Genomic DNA, 14,833 nt, shown 5'->3' on the forward strand with positions numbered 1-14,833 from the left:
ACTGTCATGAAAACATTCAACTGCAAGGCAAAGGTTGATAAAATACATGATATGATTATGGATGATAGGCGACCCAGCACATGTCACATACACAATACAGTGAGAGAGTTGAGAACATTCTGCGGAATGAACTGGGCAGGACCAAGGTTTCAGCAAGCTGGTTTCCAAGCATTCTGCATGACGCCTGATCATGCAGAAACGCTCCAGGTTCCTAGTCTCGCGGGGGGCACGGTCGTCTAAGGCGCCGCGATTCGCTGTGCAGAGTTGCGTCCCTTGGGCACGCCAGAAACCTATGATTGTGGGTTCGAATCACGGTACGTCCCGATTATGTTTCTAGGTTTGTCAGCACCATACCCGTGCTCGTGGGTTTCACCGAAGTGGTAAACGTCTGAGACCTGCATCACTTCGGGCTTTCCTCCCACATTAAGCTGACACGCCGTGATATAACTGGAATACTGTTAAAAGCGGCGTAAAACCCAACCCACTCACTCACTCCTAGTCTCGCGTGTAAATTTACGTCGTTTTGATGCAGACCCAGTCTGGCAAGCATTACACACATGATGGTTTTTACACCCCCAGGAGGAAGCTCTATACACCAGTGGGATCCAGGCTCTCTATCATCGTTAGCAGAAGTGGTTTGTTTGTTTGTTGTTTAACGCCGCACTCAGCAATATTCACGGCGGTCTGAAACATAATCGAGTCTGGGCCAGACAATACAGTGACTGACATCATAAACATCGAAACACACAATTGGGATCCGACATGCATCAACCACGTCAGCAGCCTGGCCACCTGATCCCGTTCGTCACCTCTTAAGACAAGCATAGTCGCCTTTTACGGCAAGCATGGGTTGCTGAAGACCTATTCTACGCCATCAACGCAGTCCATCAAAGTTTGACTCCGAATTTTCCAGCCACCCTTCGTATCAGTAGTTGCATACTAATTGAGGAGTAGTGAGTGAGTATGGTTTTACGCCGCCTTTAGCAATATTCCAGCAATATTCCAGCAATATCACGACGGGGGACACCAGAAACCACACACTGTACCCATGTCGGGAATCGAACCCGTGCTGTGCTTTGCACAATGACTACACACAAGTGAGTATAGTTTTACTCTTTTACTACTTTTAGCAGTACTCCAACAATATCAGGGCGGGGGACACCAGAAATGGGCTTCACGCACTGTACCTTTCTGGGGAATGAAACATGGGTCTTCGGCATGATGAGCGAACGCTTTAACCACTAGGCTACCCGACCGCCCCTCTAGTTGAGGATTTACTTTGGAGCATATAATATACATACATGTACAGACCGCATGGGCGTACACAGCCACTTTGACAATAAATAACGACAAAACAGGAGTAGGACAAATTCAATGGAGACTCTCTAGTAGACATTTGGCAGTAGATTAACCCTTGGTCTATATACTATTTTAGGATTTTGATGGAAACAACTCTATTTAAATTGAAAAAGGGCCACAGTGAGAGACACAGATGGCCCAGTAGACACAGATGGCCCAGTAGTCTAAGCCGTTGCCTGGAATTGCGTCCCGGATCCTTACCAGGATATGCGGATTGTTTGGACTGAATCCAGGATCCTTGTTGATTACCATCTTTAGTACTTCTGCACCATACCCGAGTTCACGATTCACCAAAGAGCTTAATTCACTCCTCCTCTAGGTCTTGTTGCTTCCCTCTTCACAATTACACTTGCTTATTTCATAGTGTGTACATATATGGTACTATCATAGATAGGTAACATTCCATAGATCTGAGAATCTTACATGGGGGGAGATATCCTTTGCACAATGTCTACATACAAGTGAGTATAGTTTTACATCGCTTTTAGAAATACTCCAGCAATATCAGCAATATCAGAAACACGGGTCTTCGAGACGAACGCTATGCCACAACCACTACATACGAGTAATATGACTGTAACTTTGCTGATATTTGCTGATAAAATTTATTATATCATAAATAGATTCGCCAAAAAATGGACGGGGCGTCCAAATTCTGCATCTGTATCTACATGGCATCATTGCAGCAACAGAAGCTGCTATTGGTAAAGGCAGGGGACTGATGCTACAACCTTTCAGCTTGATGGGTATGGTAATATGCACCAGAAACAAGTAAGAACATGTACATATAAGTGAGTGAGTGAGTGAGCGAGCGAGTATGGTTTTACGCTGCTTTTAGCAATATTCCAGCAATATCACGGTGGTGGACACCAGAAATGGACTTCACACATTGTACCCATGTCGGGAATCGAACCCGGTCTTTCGGCGTGACGAGCGAACGCTTTAAGCACTAGGCTCCCCGACCGCCCTCATGTACATATGAGCGGTCAAATGATTACAGTATGCATTTTAAACAATACTAATTTTAATGGTTTGATTGGCATTACATAGAAGTTCGCGGACGACAAACTAAACAATTCACGGTTAACAACTTCTTTAATACTATAAAGGCGATGTTTCGGTATAGAACCTTATACCATTGTCAAGCAAGACTGAATGAGGAACATTGTACAGAATCTGTAAGAAGGCGGAGGATTAACAGTATTCCTAGCTATTTTCTCAGGTCACCAGAGAACACAGGTCGTATAAGGTGCAGCAATTCTTTGTGTTGCGACTGTTAGCCACTGCCAGAGCCTGTTGATCATTTGTTTAAGTCCACACACCCCATGATCATGACCCTAGGCTTGTCAGCACCATACTACATACTGGAATGGATTTTGGCAAGCCAAGGGACGCAACTCTGCACAGAGAACAGCAGCAGTGCAAATACAACTGGACCACTCTTGCCCACAAAACTTGCATTCCATGTACACAATTCTGCATATATAACACAACACGTGCTGAGATAGGATAACCTGTTTATTGTGGGAAAATCTCCACACATCCATTCCTGTACCAACAGGACACATACACGTTCACTGGGTCAGACACCTGTCATATTTCACATGTCACATTTCGGGTCCTTTCGTCCACCTGGATAAACCGGACATGTAGACAGGTAGTTTTATACTTACAATTATGGCCACAAACATAAAGGTAAGACTGAAATCATGAACGAGAGTTTCGAAACCTGTAAATGACTTTCACGAACGATACATCCAAAAATAAATTAGAAATGTACCCTACCAATGAGATATATTTTGAATGAAATGAAAATTGAATAATAATTTCATTGTGGGCCAAGTAGTGGACACCCTCAGGTATGTGGTGACATACAGAGGAAGACAGTTGGCCCTTGAGATACAAGCATTTAAATACTATAAACAGGATGTCACATGTTATCATACAAGTCATGAAGGTTATATACACTTCAAAACAGGACAAACAGGTAACAGAAACATGATAAATGCAGCCCTAGACTGAGCTAGCTGTCGAGTTATTTCCTTTCAATGCGTTCCACTTGCAACACTGATCAGATAGCTCCAGCACTTTATAGGCAAAAGATCCACAAATCCAACATTCAACATACTGTAGAAATTCAGTACTGAAAAGACCCTTCTCATTTGAATAGTGCAGAATCTAACGTTCATTCTGATCATCAATCTTGGAGTCATGCTTAGAAATTACAGAAAATTACAGCATTAAGTTTTAAGTAAAATTGAGGAAAGATACAACAAATGGTCAACAAACAGACAGAGTATTTCATCACTTCAAATATTAATGAATTTCATATGAAAGCTAAAAAAAACAATACTAATGAATTCAAACAAGATCTGATATGTTGACATGGGTAAAACATATTCTCAAAACAGGGAAACTTCATTAATCAAGACAGGATGGTCTAATCACAAAGTATGTTGCAGTACAGAACGAACATTCAGCTTCTAGCAGCGGAAACAATAGGCAGTCCCAAGATGAAGACAAATATTTCTCTTTCTTTCAAGGTTTGCTGTGGATGGTGGGTTCAATCTAAGGTTCATCACCTTCAACAGTATCCTCTTAACCTGCTATTCATAACATATTTGACACGAAATACAGGGAATTCATAAATTATCAGTACCAAACCCTCACCACTAAAATAATGAGAGAGCGAATATGGTGAGAAATGGGCAAATCGTACCCATGTAGGGAACTGAACCCAGTTGTGAGCCAACAATTCAACCACTTGGCTACCTTCAACACCTTCCACCATTAAGATTCAAAAGAGATACCAGAATGATTGCAATAGTTAAATCTAGACAACTACAGCTCATGTCTGTCTGCTACAGCTGCTGATTTTCCTTCAGCCAATGACAGCTGGCTGTACATGGAGCGCTTCCTCAACAATGACTTGAAGAACAAGTGAGAAAATATTTAACATGACATTTGCAATATTTCGGGCATATAGTCAGTCGCCTGCATGAAAACAGTAGAGCTGTTTAAAATGTTAGGCGATTAATTTGTTCATTTCAGCATTGTAGTCAATACTTTGACGAAGTGGCAAGAATATCTTTATTGCATGAAACAGTTGGGAATATCAATAAATATATGCCACTTTATTGTAATCACCAAATATAAAAATAATGAGGTATACATTTGTATATGCTTTTCTACAAGTTTAATCTTTTGGGTCATTTGTCGCAAATAGCTAGAAATATTTCTGGCAAGGATTGTAATTGTTTTGGGGTGATATCTATTACCATGGTTTCAGAGCATTTATTTAAGACCATTTACATGGATATGTAACTGTTACTGCTTTCAAAACACTCTGCCAGTAGTAATAGTACGAGATGTAAAAAAATGCTAAAGCCATGCACTACCACAAATTTCATGTTCTTTTGACCCGAAACTGGACATATCACTATCCCACACTGTACCTCTACCCTGTTAGCTGTACCACATACTCAGTAATTCTTTCTTGCCAGGTGCAATACCAATCAAAATACTATTCCAGACAAACCAACACATAACATACATATTTCAACAACAGGAAGGACTATTTCTAGAAAGTAAAATGTGATTAGAATCCCCTCCACAAAGACATTAACCATGAAATGTACAAGGCTACCTCAGGTATCCCAGGTAACATGTAGAATGATAACACATCCTTAGAAATGGTACAAGGATAGAACCACAAGGACATCTTTAGATTAAACCATTTTTTCTTACAGTCAACTTGGATATATCATTGTCAGTATTAAGGAACAGTTCTCAGTATTAAATAATACCAACTATAGGTATCCTACACAAAAGAAGTTAGAAAGAAAGAACACCGATTCTTTCATATGACTATAGTTAATGTATCATGCCATGAGAGATTAACTGTAGTAATATGAAAGAATCGGGTGTTCTTTAACTTCTTTTGATTAGTATCCCGCGACAGAGATAATGTCAACAGCACACCAAGCTCAGATTTTTTCCTGGGAGCCATTTGACTCCTGGCAATATATTCCTATGTGCCATTTCAAACTTAAAGGAGCCACATTTAAATATAAGGAGCCACATTGATTACGGCTCATAAAGAATTTATTTTTTAAGAAATTAATTTATAAGATAAGAAATCATTCCAATTGTTCCAATGTGTCTGAAAAAAACTTGCTGCAATAAAGACAAGTCATTGAACAATTACCCTTGTTGAAAGACCATCACTGGAATTCACTTAGCCAGTTACCTGAAACAACAGTGCTGCTGCGTTTTTGCTTTATTCCAATATTTGTTTGATGCAATCGCTGGGATTTCTGATTCAGTTATTACTATCAGACACATTCATAGCAGATGAAGTAATCTCAGTCGTCTCCATCCCAAAGCCCACAAACATCTGCATCTAATAAACATCTTTTAGGACTGCTGGCAATAAAAGCCATAGTTCTGTTATTCATGTCATCATTCTGTGATGGACAGTTCGGCTTAGAGATAGCTCTTAAAAACAAGTTGAAATATTCTTCTATGATTTGAACATCCCGCCATTGTAAAAGTAAACAGAAATGTGCACATGACCAGAATAACTAAACTTGTAGCATTATAGACGATAACATCACAAGACTTCGGTATCGCAGTATGGTGTTACACAACACCCTAAACAGGGAAGTCATGATGTTCATACAGACAAGCGATGTTCTACTCGAATTTCATTCAATATGTGAAATATTTTAGTCCCCATGAAACTTTTATTAATGGGAGTCAACTGGCAATCAGGCATTTAACACAGGTTCCAAAATGTATTAAAGTTGCAATTGCAACCAAATTGGTCGCTACGTGGAGGGCTGGTCACCATCAACTATGGATATATAAATTGATTTTTAGGCCGATGACTGTCCGAAATATCTCAAGTTGACTGTAATCAAACGTTTGTATCTAAGTCAGTGTTCCTGTACATCGTGTCATAGAGGAGGACTATTTTTGTGTTTAATTCCTGAAATGCTCCCATGAAATGATGACCTTAATTCATTTGTAAGGCAAATTAATAAATATCAACACAAACTGGAACTGCTGGGATAACAATGCAGGCCAATACACTACATGACAAATAGACTTCCATGACACAGACCTCAAACATCAACCAGGACAAGACACATCTGATTGAGAATCCGTTTCAATTGTGCTTCTACTTATAGTAGTGGAAGCCCATTAACCTTTGTTGATAAACATCACTGGGTGTAAAGATATTTATTGTGGACTTCTCAATCTCTGCATCCATGCAGCTAAACCTCTCACACAGTCTTTGTAGGGAATGTCCAATGGTCATGTCTATCAAGGGCAGATAACTCTAGTATCACGCTGATGCTGTAAGCAGCTTCTTTAAATCAGCAGCTTTTTCTCGCAGTTCATAAACTCCATCCTCGCACATGGGAGATAACTCCTCTACGAGCTTGTTACCGACACTGGTACGAGACAGCAGAGGTAACTGTCCGGCATCTAGGCAAGAAGAAGCAGACATATTATATCCCAATTTCAAATATGACAAAGTGAGTGAGTATGGTTTTTACGCCACTTTTAGCAATATTCTAGCAATATCACGATGGGGGACACCAGAAATGGGCTTCACACATTATACCCATGTCGGGATTTGAACCCGGGTCTTCGGCATGACGAACGAACGCTTTAACCACTAGGCTATCAGACTGCCCTGAATATGAAAGAATCAATAGGTCCTTAACTTCTTTTGAGCAGTATATTAAGTAATCTCTCCATCATTTTTCACACCTTGTGAAATGATCTGTGATCAAATTTAAATGGTGTTGTAGTTGCAATACAAAATAAGTGGATCCGAGGTGAGTCCACCCGACACTTTATGTAAGTACATACAAAGCATGCTGAGCGACCATCCTCTATATCTCCAAGGCTATCATTTCGGTAAACCTACATTCACCCCTGGATCCATTCACATGGTTCTCGCAATCTCAAATTACCTGCCCTTGACTTCCATTTGCCAATTTGATTGGCTACACTACAAAGTCTAATGCTACGAACCAGCCTTAATGTTTGGTTGGCCAGGCCCATTGATTATGAATGTGTTTGTGAGAAATTCAACAAATAAAGCCTGACTGACATGCAAAAGAAAGCCCTGAAAAATCGTTTTGACTGAAAGGATGTCTTCATGTCCATAACAACTTGTAGTGGCTTTGGTTTCTAGGCAATAGGAGTTACCTCCCTTACCCTTTCGTTGACATTTGATTGGACGATAAAATGTTAATGAAAATTGAGAGCCAGTAATTTGCAATCGCAAGAACGAAGTAAATGGATCCAGGGTTTAATGTAGGTTTACCAAAATGCTAGCCCTGGAGAGGGTGGTTAAAAAACCTTGCACTAGTTCAATAGCTCAACTAAAATGTTCAATAATTAAAATATTCAAAGGACAAGGAGAAATGTTTTAAGGTCCCTGTTTATTCTTCAACAAGGGTAGTGGCTTAAAGATTCTTCAACTCTCAAGAAAGAAGGCTAACTGTAAAATATCATCAAACATGCTTACCATGCAGCTTTGACACAATACTTTCTATCACAGCAAGAGATTCAGTTCGGATCACAGCATACTTCATGTTACCTGCAAATACACAACCATCACTGAATTCTTCTACCAATATTCATCCACACGTTTCTAGTTAAATTTCAGGAATTTCTGGGTTAACGAATTTATTTCAGTACCATTGTAATTTAGTATTGTCCTTTGCATATATAAGTGATATATAGAATTCCATCCTAACCAAAATGAAATATGTGTACAATTCTTGTTGGAATTAGACTACTCCCAAAAGGGTGTGCTCTGGGAATAGTTGTGTTTTCCTTCGTAAAGATTAAAATTTTCCAAATCAATGTGGTTGAGACATGAAATGTTTGGCTTATGACCAATATAGATTGGGAGTTCTAAGTTCACTCAGGGTTAGCCTGACGAGACTTCTTTGGAGAGTTCGTTAGATCTTCACACTGAGAAGTATCAGATTGGTGAGTGAGTGAGTTTTATTTTACGCCGCTTTAAGCATATTCCAGCAATATCACAGAGGGGGACACCATAAATGGGCTTCACACACTGTACCCATGTCGGGAATCGAACCCAGGTCTTCGGCGTGACGAGCGAACACTTTAACCACTAGGCTACCCGACCTCCCCGTATCAGATGGGAGCAGGTTATTACATTAATATGCTATGAATCTGTGGAGGATGGAGAAGCACTGCATGTGTTACAGGATGATGTGCAGTACCTAGGAGGGGTATCACAGTGGCCAGCAGCTTGTCTATGATGGGGATCATCTGACTGGACTCCTTGGCTACATTCTCCTTCTTCAGACACGATAACCTGCAAGTACACACCAGCTCCCACTTTTGATCTGATTTAGCCATATTACTGCACAGTGAGCTTAATGGTTTTTAACATGTGTTCATTACATACATATATTAAGTGTATCACAACATACTTTATATCTTTTTATATACAACATATAATATATGACAGGAGCCCTGTACTGAGCTCACTCATTGCTGAAGTGATCCATCGTAGCAGGAAATAGAACTGCAACACACTTTTGTGTCAAGAATAGTCTAGATTGGACTGTTGTAGTGGTACATGTATGTTGTATGGGATGTCAGGCATCAGTGTCGTCATTGAAACGAGTGAGTGAGTGAGTGAGTGAGAGTGAGTGAGTGAGTGAGTGAGAGTGAGTGAGTGAGTGAGTGAGTGAGTGAGTGAGTGAGTGAGTGAGTGAGTGAGTGAGTGAGTGAGTGAGTGAGAGTGTGTGTGTGTGTGTGTGTGTGTGTGTGTGTGTGTGTGTGTGTGTGTGTGTGTGAGTGAGTAGGGTTTACCGCCGCTTTTAGCAATATTTCAGCAATATCACGGCGGGGGACACCAGAAATGGGCTTCACACATTGTACCCATGTCGGGAATCGAACCCGGGTCTTCGGCGTGACGAGCGAACGCTTTAACCACTAGGCTACCCGACCGCCCCGAGTGAGTGAGTGAGTGAGTGAGTGAGTATGGTTTTACATCGCTTTTAGCAATATTCCAGCAATATCACAGAGGGGGACACCAGAAATGGGCTTCACACATTGTGCTATGTCTGGAATCAAACCCAGCTCTACTGCGTGATGAGCGAAAGCTCTAACCAGTAGGCTACCCCACCACCCCAAAACCAGTGACCCCACATCAAACTGGCATTAAAATCCTTGCATTCGCTGTCTATACAAGTAAGAATTCTTTGAACCACTTTGCTTAAGTATTGCTATCTATACATGGTAATGAAGGCCTTCATGAAGACCCTGCATTATGATGGTACCTATTCACATCATGCTTTGAGCATACACAAGTGTCAGGAGCTATGAGCAATATCCATACACTTACTATCATTATTATCAGTTCTGAGGAATATACATCTCTCAACTGAAGGTTTATCACTCACCTGTCAACAAACTTGTGCATTGTCTTCAGTATGGTGACCTGGCCCTTCCACGCATTGACTGGCACTCCCTCACACAGTGACTCGCACACACGGCCCTGAAACTCACCTGCAAGGGACACAACACTCATATAAACATCCATTTGTCAAATGCAGATTCCTGTCACATATAGCAAAACTGGAGTGGATACATTAATATGACAAACCAATTCATCCATTGATATCTATAATATTTTGGCATTAACAATGCAAAAGCTTGTCCTTTGACGAATACAAAAAAAACAAAGTAAAGAGACACCCTCCAGAAGTATTCAAACAGTACCTGAGTACAATATGTCCCTGTGAGTACACTAACAGTGAGTGAGTGAGTGAGTGAGTGAGTGAGTGAGTGAGTGAGTGAGTGAGTGAGTGAGTGAGTGAGTGAGTGAGTGAGTGAGTGAGTGAGTGAGTGAGTGAGTGAGTGAGTGAGTGAGTGAGTGAGTGAGTGAGTGAGTGAGTGAGTTTAACACCGAATCAGAAATTTTACAGCTATTTCCAGCAAGAGATATTTTGGACTATGACCATAAAGTAGTATGATGTACATGTATATGATATTGAAAAGACCTATGTTTTATTATGTGGTTTACAGATCATTTTGATTTAATTTTAAAAAACATGATTTTGTAAATGTCTCCTTATACAGTTACTGCCACTTTTATCAAAACAATTTCATTACAGAAATTAGTTCACAGAATCCCAGAGAAAATTAAATAATTATTCCACAATTGTGAAATTACATAAATCAGAAAAGAAAAGTATACAAAAATCAATTAATATAAGTAAAACATGCATAATGTTTTATTTTTGTCAAGAGAGCCCACCATGTGTGCTGGGTGTGGTGGGCCATGTCTCCCCCAGGGCAGTATAGGCACACTCCTTCAAGTTGTGCTTCACAGCAGATGGTACATCATCCTTGTCCTCATCCTTGTCCGCGGAGTCCTTCTCCTGCAACATTCATACTAACATTGCAATATTGGAATGAATGCCATTGGATATATTTTGATATTCAATGCTTTCTACATCATATTGATAAAAGAACCAGAATGCTAATCAGAGTTTTGTTTGTTTTCCTTATACCAGCAAACATACAACACTTCTTGTTACAGATACTTATTCATTGAGTGTTTCATCCTAAACACTGTTATATGGCTGAATCAATTGTTCATACCGGCAACCTATTATCACCAGTGGGGCAGGATAAGCTCCCTTTTCCTCAAATACCTCAAAAACACAAGCTTATGATACAGTTTGAATCATGAAACGGACTCTGCTTTTAGCAGAGATTTCTTATGATTATGGAAAAAGTTTTGTCGCTTTTATATATATGAGCCCTGATCTCTGTCATCAAGCCAAAGACAGCAGCTGGTGTTCCTGGGTAGCCACCCGCATAAGGACATCCCCTCCACACTCTGTAGCCATGTTGGTCATCACATCACTAGTAGTTCTTTCAAATTAAAACCCTGGACATTTGGGTACTTGAAGCTTATTTTGTCCCCAAATTATCACTAATGATAGGTAATAAAGTTCTGGAGGCATTTCTAAATAAAGGGGTTAGGAATTAAGTTATATTTTCACTTGTCTGTAAAATTGATCTGCTGAAGGGTTGACATCTACATTATTGCAAAAGTGACAGTCAACAAGGAAATGTGACAAGTCCTTTTTCATTAGTATCGACGGAAACAAGGATGCATTTCTGACCTTGATCATTGGTAGCAGTATATCCCACACGTCACGGAACAGGTCCAAATCATATGCTTCGATGATGGCACCGAGACACTTCAACGCTTCAATCTTGTAGGCTGGTCTCTCCTTCCGGGACTCACGTAGAACTGCCTCAACAATCTAACAACATACAAAGGTAGTTGGCAATAGCATCTTCAGCAAACCATGTCAGAATGTTTTAGATATTCCTGTGTTTATCATAAAGAGTAAGTGAGCAAGAAAATGTTTTAATAAACGGTATTATAATTACATCATGGAAACCTGCAAAGACCAGCAACAAATAAGTGATGGTTGATAGCTTGAGAAACTATTCAGCCACATATCGTAACCACCTAACATTCACGTTATTTGGGTCTTATGACAAACAGGGTGCTGGACACATACTCCACCTCACAATACCTTCAATAGATTTCGGCTTGCCATACAAAACCACTTACCTCTTTAACCTTGGGTTGTCCTCCTATATCCTTTTCTTTGATAGTGTCCCTGAACCAAGAAGAGTCATAGTGAGTGAATACATGAGTTGGGTTCTACGCCGCTTTAAACAATATTCCAGCAATATAATGGTGGGGGGCATCCAAAATGGGTTTCACACATTGTACCCATGTTGGGAATCGAACCCGGGTCTTCGGTGTGACGAGCGAACGCTTTAACCACTCGGCTACCCCACCGAACCGAAAAGCTATAGCAGGCAGTGAGTGCGTGTGGTTTGTTTGCATAACCATGCACTCAAGAATATTTCAGTGATATGATGGCCGCCTGCAATTTATCAAGTTTGGATCAGACAGTCTAGTGATCAATATTGTGAGCAACGATTCACACAACTGGGGTATGAGGACACTCTTACGGAGCCTGACCCCCCAATCCATTTGGTTGCCTCTTTACATCATAGATGGGGACCTATGCTAACCTGGAATCAGCAAGGAGGTAGTGAGTGTCTAGCATTTAAGAGATGTGTCAGCAATATGACAGAAGGGGGACACCAGAAATGGGCTCAATGTACCCATGCTGGAAAACAGCTACCTCACTGACCCTCATATAATGTAGGGTAAAACGCCATACATATCCTGCAGTGAGCGAGTATTGAGTAGTAGTTCAGTTATATCATCACATATCAGTATAACATAGGACGACATCCCAAAGTGCCACAGCTCATAGGCTACTCTACTCTAGTGAAATCGATATGGATGGCATAGTGCTGACAGGCCAAGTTCATAATCGGATGTTTGACCAGAGTGATCTTGACTGACTATCCGTACTGATCTCAGAACATTCTCATATACTATATACATGTAGGTACTACTAAGTCTTGTTCCTGAAGAGAAGAAGACTGTCATACTTACTTGCAAGACGTGCACACTGTGGACAAAGCTTGGAGCAGAGCCTCCTGGAGAAACAATAGACTGATACAGTGAGGATATTGTTATATAAGCAATACTGCAGGGAGACACCAAGAATTGGCTCCACACAGCCTGAGTCTTCCAAATATAACAAGCAAACCATTCATTCACAAAACAACTAGACAGACACATTCAGAGAACTGACAGGCGGTTGTGTTATTGATTCATACTAGAAATATGAAACTGAAATATCAAAGGCTAAAAAAAATAATAGTCTTGGTTCTCAGGCAGTGCCCGCATCATCATAAAGTCCATCGCAAGTTTCATTTTTATTTCCATTTTCAATTTAAAAAAAAAAAAATCTTTAAATATTCGGCATCTCGAACACACGACCCTGGCAGTGAAATGCTATAATATTTAAGAAGAACATCATTTCGACGAACTAAATGTAAACAAAATTTGTTTGCATACTAGATTGAACACACACACCCCTCCCTTAGCAAAAAAACCCAAAATACACCGCCTGCCCACACTACATTTTCAAAAGCCATTGCCTGAGAACCAATTCTTTTATTTATTCATTATGACAAAAATACTTACATATCTTACATTCTCCCATATCCAGCCACCACATACTCTCCTAATTAACCTTTATTCATTGATGAAAGTTACAAAGTGTGTTGTCCGATGACCCCACCTTGCCATCCCATGTCCTGCCCTGGAGACCATTAAGCAGCGCTGTGAGGAGGTTGCCGAGATGTGGAGGTCCCAGCGACGACCCTAGTTTGGTTGCTACGGTGCTCATGGCAGCTGCCGCCTGGGCCTTGGTGCTCCACAGCTGGGATTCCAGGGACATCTGCAGGAGTTCCACCACTTCAGAGATGTATAGTCGCAGGCCTCCCTCCGTTCCTGACATACAAGCACTGGACTGATGAAGGTTTACAGAAATGTCTTCGGAATAAGAAGCCGAGTAGGAGGCCATGTAGGTCTTATCATAAACTGTTACTGGACATCTTTTGTGTTGAGGATAGACAATGGCCAAGATAAATTGGCACCATTACGTCATAATCTAAGGTGGTAACTCTCCCTTGTTTAGTTAGGAAGGACACAATGGCATAATAATATCATACATATATAGAGCTTCCTACTTGTGATGTGACAAAAATTATTGATATAAGGGCTTGAAGAACTAGCGTCATAGGACTTGCAACCTATAAGCTAACCCTACAATTTTATTTTGTTTTACATTCGATGGAACATGATTTTTATCTGTACACTTCCCCTTTAAGCATCTATTTATCTTACTGGAACTGAAGTCCATTAATCTTAAGGTCCAAGGATATTAAACTGCTTGCTCGAATCTGGGCAACAGTGCATTTAGAGAATGGTTTTGCTAACTGACCTGGTGTTATCTCCTGCCACACCTCCTCCCACACTGATTGGGAGCTGCTGGCTGCCGTGCCACCTTCATCTGAAACAATGAGTGATTCTCTGTATGACTTACATTACACAGTGAGAAGACAGGAATGCATGGGGATGTTAAACTTATGACAAGTAACAATCACTGGTTTAGAGGACAATACAGAGACCCTTAAGAATTCAGTACCACAATTTTCCAGGAAACCGGCAATCTGAGAAACAACTCAGCTGTACACCAAGGACCAGTTTCTCTCACAGTCCATTGGGTCTTGAACCCATGAACTTAACACCCATATCATACCGACTGAGCTACATACCCAGAGTGTATTTTCCTCATTTCAAACCAAAAACCTTCAGGAAATTCATGAAAGAGATAAGAGTTAGAGTAAATATTTTGCATGTTAATACGGTGTCATGCACAGACCTAACATTTCATTGGATCTCATAAGGCACCTCTTGCCCTTTTCCATAACCCAAAAGAAAATCAGCAGT

General features: G+C 40.5%; 1 protein-coding gene across 1 annotated transcript in view; it reads right to left on the bottom strand.

Annotated features, from left to right (window-relative positions):
• Positions 1-2,859: 2,859 nt before the first annotated feature.
• Positions 2,860-14,833, bottom strand: part of LOC139478957 (proteasome adapter and scaffold protein ECM29-like) — a 55,024-nt gene continuing 43,050 nt past the window's right edge. Inside the window, exons 42-51 of the mRNA XM_071261675.1 lie at positions 14,325-14,393; positions 13,620-13,831; positions 12,926-12,969; positions 12,020-12,068; positions 11,559-11,702; positions 10,682-10,805; positions 9,825-9,930; positions 8,634-8,728; positions 7,907-7,978; positions 2,860-6,852 (exon numbers count right to left, since the gene is read on the bottom strand). Of these exons, the coding sequence (XP_071117776.1) occupies positions 6,710-6,852; positions 7,907-7,978; positions 8,634-8,728; positions 9,825-9,930; positions 10,682-10,805; positions 11,559-11,702; positions 12,020-12,068; positions 12,926-12,969; positions 13,620-13,831; positions 14,325-14,393 (1,058 nt within the window). The 3' untranslated portion in view covers positions 2,860-6,709. The remainder of the gene's footprint in view (positions 6,853-7,906; positions 7,979-8,633; positions 8,729-9,824; positions 9,931-10,681; positions 10,806-11,558; positions 11,703-12,019; positions 12,069-12,925; positions 12,970-13,619; positions 13,832-14,324; positions 14,394-14,833) is intronic.

This window comes from Haliotis cracherodii, unplaced genomic scaffold, assembly GCF_022045235.1.
Source record: "Haliotis cracherodii isolate W230 unplaced genomic scaffold, xgHalCrac1.p SCAF_4, whole genome shotgun sequence".
NCBI lineage: Eukaryota > Metazoa > Mollusca > Gastropoda > Lepetellida > Haliotidae > Haliotis > Haliotis cracherodii.